This window comes from Pygocentrus nattereri, chromosome 16 (genome assembly GCF_015220715.1).
Source record: "Pygocentrus nattereri isolate fPygNat1 chromosome 16, fPygNat1.pri, whole genome shotgun sequence".
Classification (NCBI taxonomy): Eukaryota; Metazoa; Chordata; class Actinopteri; order Characiformes; family Serrasalmidae; genus Pygocentrus; species Pygocentrus nattereri.
The window spans coordinates 34,194,499-34,201,998 of record NC_051226.1 but is presented as its reverse complement, the minus strand read 5'-3'; the positions used below and the strand labels follow the sequence as shown (position 1 = coordinate 34,201,998).

Below are 7,500 nucleotides of genomic sequence, written 5' to 3'. Positions count from 1 at the left end.
GAGCTTAAACATTCGGTCTGGGGAGGTAGTGTCACTCTCCGTCCCTATCACATGGATGTAAACAAAAATAAATAAAAAGCCAAAAAAGACCACACCTTATTTACTTAAACCTGAGATGTAAAGAGTGGGATTTAAAGTGGTTTGGCATGAAATGGTTCAGATTTCTTTATAGTGGTGGTGACAGGAACCAGGGGTCGCCATGACTACAACACCAATATAGACATTTTATTTACCATCCAAAACCAGCAGTGAACCTACACGCGTGATTCTTGAGATTTATATAGAATGTTGATGATGGGAATAGTGGAAAATCTGAAATCTGAATAATAAGGTTTCTCTGAGGACTACTTTGCCTCACAGCGCCCTGCCCTTCATGTATCCCTCCACCAGGAAAGGATTTTCAGGCCAAAATCTTCTCAAAGCTATAATAAAACAGCGTCTCAGTCATCAGGCAGTGAATTCATAACCATTTCATGTAGTGACTGTCTGTGAGGGAGCTTTTGGAGGTGGACGTCTGGTTCCTATCACCACCACTGTGAACAATTCTGACTCCAGAATGAAGCCAAACCACTCTGAATGACCCTCTTTCATCAAAATCACATCTAAAAAAAACTGATGGAATTCTCCTTTAATTCCAGTCAGAAGGAGAAAATCAAGCTGCTTCAGATCTGAAAACATCCACAAGTGTTTCTGTCCATCTTTCCACTGTGAGAAGACAGCTCAGCACTATGAGTCTGAAAGGATGTGTAGCTGTTCAAGAAGAACCTCACTGAGAAAAGGAGACGGCCTCATCGAACAAAGAACCTCAACATCACTGAATGTGTTTGACCATTTCAGAAAATGACTGACCAGCTTCTAAGACTGAACTTTGGAGGTGTGGACAAAGATCCCACCATCCAAACTGACTGGAAAGGAAATAAAAGGTGGTCCCGTTGCACAGCCCTTCATCACATCATCACAACACAGCCTGTAAACAATAACAAAGCCGCCCTGTGCTTACCTGCCAGTCTGGAGTTGACGTAGGGCGGAGAGATGTTGTCGTGTGAGCCGAGGTCCCGGCTGGTCATGTGATACTGAGATCCGTCCACGTAACCCTGCAAAGATCAGAGGTCAAAGATGAGGTCAGCAGTTATACGCAATGTAAAACTGAACAGGCATTTTTAAATTATGTCGTTCTGGTAAACACGTATCTACTTAAATCGTTACGTAAAGGTGGTCATTCAAACAGTTCAACACTTTCTACCTTGACCTACGGCATCTATATTCCTGTCTAGGAGTTCAAATCTGTGCCCAACATTTTCAATTTAACATGTCAAAAATTCCATCTTTAAAAAGCGCTTCCCATGTTGATTGTTGATACTAGTACTATAAACAGTACTAGAACCTGTGCTGCAGCTCGCTGACTGGATAATGACATGTTTTCTTAGCTGAATACGTGAAGAGGTTGGACTAATGTGGTGCAGGGGAGGGTCGTACAAATTGACAGACAAGAGGTCAGTATAAAATAACACCTGAAAACATGGTCACCAAAATAAAAGCATGACCTTCCTCAAAGAACCGTGCTGAAGAAACAAGCTATTCTGTAGTAATAACATAGCAAACCGGCAAATCACGGCCCCTGCAAAGCATGGGCCCCCCGGCCAGTGCGTACCCTGTGTATTGGACGCTACGACGTACTTGGACGCACTATAAATGTCTATTAACGCAACTGATCTGCTAAGCTGAACGCAGTAGGTTCTGTTCATACCTGGCATCAACCTTCGTCTCCAGTGAGCTGATTCACATACAGCACTTCCATGAGTCTCCAGTGACTGTTTCTGATTGGATTTCATATCTAGACGAAGGTTACCCCCCACATCAACGTCAGTTTGGTGTTTGTTATCATGTATGAGCTAAACATTTAGATGGTGACGGTCATTGTGACGGTCCCAGGAGTTTCTCAAGCAGGTGGGAAATGCATCAGAGCTGGAACTAGAAGTAGAACTAGAACCATACGTTCCTGGTTTCTTTTGAATGTGCCGTGGAAAAATGTCCAAGAGTATCTCTAGATGTTCCAGAGCAGGGCTGCCCAAAGTGGGGTCTTCACGGTCAGCCAAGAAATTCCAGATTTTGGGCCCAACAAAAGCTTGTGTACATTTGACTGTAATACCGACAAACACATTCTTTCCAATGATGGATCCTAGAGGATTCCCAAACAAATGACCGCCTAAAGAGCTTTAAGCGGTCAACAAATGCCTTTCATGACCTCTACACCAACAGAGCGAGGTGAGAGAGTGCCTATCTGCTTTCGTCCTAGCGGAGGATCAGGCGACCTAATGTCGACGCTAACGCTCTGACACGTAGAGCAGATACCCCAATTATAATCTCACAGCATTCCTTATTTAAAAAGCAGCCAAGACAATCAGGCCTGGTTTTGCCTTCTTTTCTTTTTTCTTAAATGTCGTCTGTGATGGACACTTTCGGATACAGACAGCTACTTGGCAGTGAGGTGTTAGCGGAGACGGAACGCTTCACGAGAGGACGTTGGAGAGTTTTTTCGCCTAATGCCCAGGCAGCCGTGTTTGATATGGTGCAAATTGGATTGTTCGAGAACTTTGAGGATGTTCTCGCAGCCGGTGCCAGTTCGCCAAGCAAACGTCTGGCAGATCCATGTCACAAAGTGAAAGAAATACATGATGAAATAATGAGAAATGCCACATACAAATGGAAGCTGTTGCTGTTTTAGGTGGATTTGGGGTTTCTTTCCAACCCTTCAGGAACTTTCCAAGTGTTTGAGACATCAGCACTTCAGACTCCAGGCTGAAGCAGAAGGTGAACCATATAAATATAAGGAAAAACGTGTGGTCATCAGCATAAACACAAAGTTGTTGCAGTTATCGATGTCCCGGGGAACGCCGCCTACTTTCAGGGCTCTGTAAACTGTTAGGAAATGGACACGGGTGGTTTGCACTTCTAACCGTACTGCCCGTTAAAAAAAATCGCCATAGCCAATGGCCAATCAGTTATATCGGCAATTCACTTTGCTAATGGGAATTGCAAAATCCAAGACTGGATCCTGAACTCAAGCTCCTCTGGTGTGAGATTTCACCGGATTGTTGGCGAACTGCAACTATGAATCCCGGCAGTACTGCCACCAAAGAAAGTCGGTAATTATCACCACAATATTGGCGATATATACCCACAAAAATGAGTCATTAATACCGGCCAATCAACCAGTTAAGTTTAGACTATATTTTATCTGACCATTCTGACCAGAGTTAGTATTACGACCTGGTATAACATTAAACATCATGACCACCTCCTTGTTTCTACCCTCATTGTCCATCTTATCAGCTCTACTTACTATATAAGTGCACTTTTGTAGTCCATCTGTTTCTCTGATGCTTTATCACCCTGTTCTTCAGTGGTCAGGACCCCCATGGACCCTCACAGAGCAGGTACTATTTGGGTGGTGGATCATTCTCAGCACTGCAGTAACAGTTATGTGTTGGTGGTGTGTTACTGTGTGTTGTGCTGATCTGAGCGGATCAGACACAGCAGTGCTGCACACCGAATCATCTAAAAAAAAAAAAAATGTAGACAACTACTGCAGCTAGCAGCAGTAGCGTGACGTGCAGCTGCAGTTAGCTAAGAAGCTAACAGTAGCAGTTAGCAAGCTGGCACAGTGTTCTATAGCAAAAAAGCGTGGTGTGGTTGGTGGCAGTGGGATGACCTGCATGCAGCTGCTGTTGGCCACGGAGCTAACATCACAATTAGCTAACACTTAAACCAGCAAACCAGTCTTTTAGGGTTTTATTTATAGCCAGCGTGGAAGAAACGTTTAAAGGTTTGTGGTTGAGACATGGTTTAAATTAGCATTTCTCCTCTAAACGCTGCTAAATAGCTGCTACATGATGCCCCACCCCCTCACAGTCAAAGCAGTCCTGTTATTGGTTGAGGACGGGAATCTGAAGTTAAACCTTAAATTTAGCGGAACATTTAGTTGCAAAAACAAGCGTAGCTAGGCGCTTACTGTGCGTGGAAGTTCAGTGTGTAATCCCAACAGGTCAAATTTCAATCCGCACAACATCTGACCAATCAACTGGACTTCCGAAAGTCTTTCTGTTCTACTGTTCCGCTCAGTACTGGTGTTCAATAAATGTGGTAACTGTTAGTGAATTTAGCGCAGAATCCCAGGATATATAAACATATGTCACTGGCTGATTATCATCAAGTTCCAGTTGACCATACAAAGGTATGACGCTCTCGACCGGGCTGCCCAATGGTAAACAGAAGTACCCAATATTGAAACAAACAATAACAAGAACACGACTAACAGTCTGACGCTGAGGCTGGAAGTGAAGTAGAGGGTAATGAGTTTGTCCCCTGGTGCTCGTCAGTGTCGCAAGACTCCATTTGCATCCGAGATGCCCACCTCGCCCGGCTGAGACGGGCATGGAAAGTGCTTGGGTCAGCATGTCCTTCACCTCATATCTCTAATTTCTGCTGACGGCAGACGAGCTGTTACCTTACGTGACCCTATCAGTAGCGACCTCTGACCTCCGCAGACAAGCAAATCAACACAGAGCGGCCGAGCTGAGACACAAAAATAAAAATAAGAGGGGACACAGAAATACTCATATCCAGCCTGTCCCATCAAACCACTGCAGGCCACAGAACTAAAATAAAAAGCTGTTTAGACTGTAAAAGAGAACAAGAACCTGGACAAACACTTGCTGATTTATTATAAACACAAACAGACACGGATGGACGGACAAACAGACGGAGAAACAGACAAGACAGATAGACAGATACATAGATACAGACAGACAGACAGACAGAAAGATAGATGCATAGACGGATGGACAAATGTCACTGTATGCAGCGCTTCTGTTAGTGAATTTACTAGCGCACTGTCTGTCTGTGGGGCAGAAAGACAGACAGACAGACAGACAGACAGAGAGACAGACAGAGAGACAGACAGCTTCTTACCTTTGTAATGCGTGTGCTGTTGCCCCAGGCTGCTGAGCTCACTCTGTCCTCCACAGCTGCAGGAGAGAAACACACAACATCAGAAACTCATCAGAGACCAACAGCACACACCAACACAGACCAACACACACCAGTACACATCAACACACACCAACACAGACCAACACACACTAACACACACCAACACAGACCAACACAGACCAACACACATCAACACACATCAACACACATCAACACACACCAACACACACCAACACAGACCAACACACATCAACACAGACCAACACACATCAACACAGACCAACACACACCAACACAGACCAACACACACCAACACACACCAACACACACCAACACAGACCAACACACATCAACACAGACCAACACACACCAACACACACCAACACAGACCAACACAGACCAACACACATCAACACACACCAACACACACCAACACAGACCAACACACATCAACACAGACCAACACACATCAACACAGACCAACATCCGCTAATACACTAAACACACACTCAACACAGACCAACACACACCAACACAGACCAACACACACCAACACAGACCAACACACACCAGTACACATCAACACACACCAACACAGACCAACACACACCAACACAGACCAACACACACCAACACACACCAACACACACCAACACAGACCAACACACACCAACACACAACACACACCAACACACATCAACACAGACCAACACACATCAACACAGACCAACACCCGCTAATACACTAAACACACACCAACACAGACCAACACACACCAACACACATCAACACAGACCAACACAGACCAACACACACCAGTACACATCAACACACACCAACACAGACCAACACACACCAACACACACCAACACAGACCAACACAGACCAACACAGACCAACACACACCAACACAGACCAACACAGACCAACACACACCAACACACATCAACACAGACCAACACACATCAACACAGACCAACACCCGCTAATACACTAAACACACACTCAACACAGACCAACACAGACCAACACAGACCATACATCAACACAGACCAACACAGACCAACACACATCAACACAGACCAACACATACTAACACACATAACACATATCAATACAGACCAACACACGCTAACACACTCAACACAGACCAACACACACTAACACACTCAACACAGACCAACACACGCTAACACAATCAACACAGAGCAACACACGCTAACACACTCAACACAGACCAACACACGCTAACACACTCAACACAGACCAACACACGCTAACACACTCAACACATATCAACACAATCAACACACATTAACACAGACCAACACACATCAACACATACCAACACACACTAACACACAACACATATCAAAACAATCAATACACATAACACATATCAATACAGACCAACACACGCTAACACACTCAACACAGACCAACACACACTAACACACTCAACACAGACCAACACACGCTAACACACTCAACACAGACCAACACACGCTAACACATACCAACACACACTAACACACTCAACACATACTAACACAATCAACACACATAATACATATCAGTACAGACCAGCACACACTAACACACTCAACACAAACTAGTACATATCAACACACACCAACACACGCTAACACACACCAACAAATATCAACACAGAGCAGGTACTATTTGGAGTGGGGATCATTCTCAACACTGCAGTGACACTGACTGACAAACTGTGCAGCAGCAGATGAGCTGTCATCTCTGACTTTACATCTACAAGGTGGACTGACAAGGTAGAAGTGTCTAATAGAGTGGACAGTGAGTGGACGCAGCATTTAAAAACTCCAGCAGCACTGCTGTGTCTGATCCACTCGTACCAGCACAACACACGTCAGTGTCACTGCTGAGAACAACCCACCACTTTGTGTAGGTCCTGTGGGGGGTGGTGCCCATTGAAAAACAGGGTAACAAAGTATCAGAGAAACAGATGGACTACAGTCTGTAACTGGAGAACTACAAAGTGAAACTATATGGTCAAATGTACAATGAGTGTAGATACAATTAAGTGGTTTTAATGTTATGGCTGATATATGCATTCTCTTATTCTCGTCTGTTCTGTACAGCACTAAAATCCCTCCAGCGTTACAAGATTGTAGCCATTCATGATTTACAATACCAGAATTCACCGTTTTAATCATTTTAATTAATGCACAGAATTCTCTCCTCCTTTGTCTGTAAATGTGAAACCTTTTATGGATAAACTCTTTAATGAATCCTTAATTAAGCGCCATAAATCCACTGTTTTAAATCTCTCGCCCGTACAGTATATATAGCGAGGGCGAAGGCGTTTCATGCTATTGTGCATTAAATAGAAAATACACTAATGTATGGATCCATTGTCAGAGCTTAGAGCGAGGAAAAAAGACTGTTAATAAGGTTTAAGAGTCAGAGAACGAAGAAGCGATGTAGAGTAATTCCAGGATTCAGTTCAACACAGTAGAAGATCACGGA

The 7,500-nt window shown here is 44.1% G+C and overlaps 1 protein-coding gene across 8 annotated transcripts in view; it reads right to left on the bottom strand.

Annotated features, from left to right (window-relative positions):
• LOC108413069 (transcription factor 4) overlaps positions 1-7,500 on the bottom strand; it is a 296,629-nt gene that overhangs the window by 212,158 nt on the left and 76,971 nt on the right. For all 8 annotated transcript variants that reach the window (XM_037545968.1, XM_037545971.1, XM_037545969.1 and 5 more), the window contains 2 exons: positions 4,972-5,027; positions 1,001-1,094 (listed from right to left, as the gene is read on the bottom strand). In XM_037545968.1, the coding sequence (XP_037401865.1) occupies positions 1,001-1,094; positions 4,972-5,027 (150 nt within the window). The remainder of the gene's footprint in view (positions 1-1,000; positions 1,095-4,971; positions 5,028-7,500) is intronic.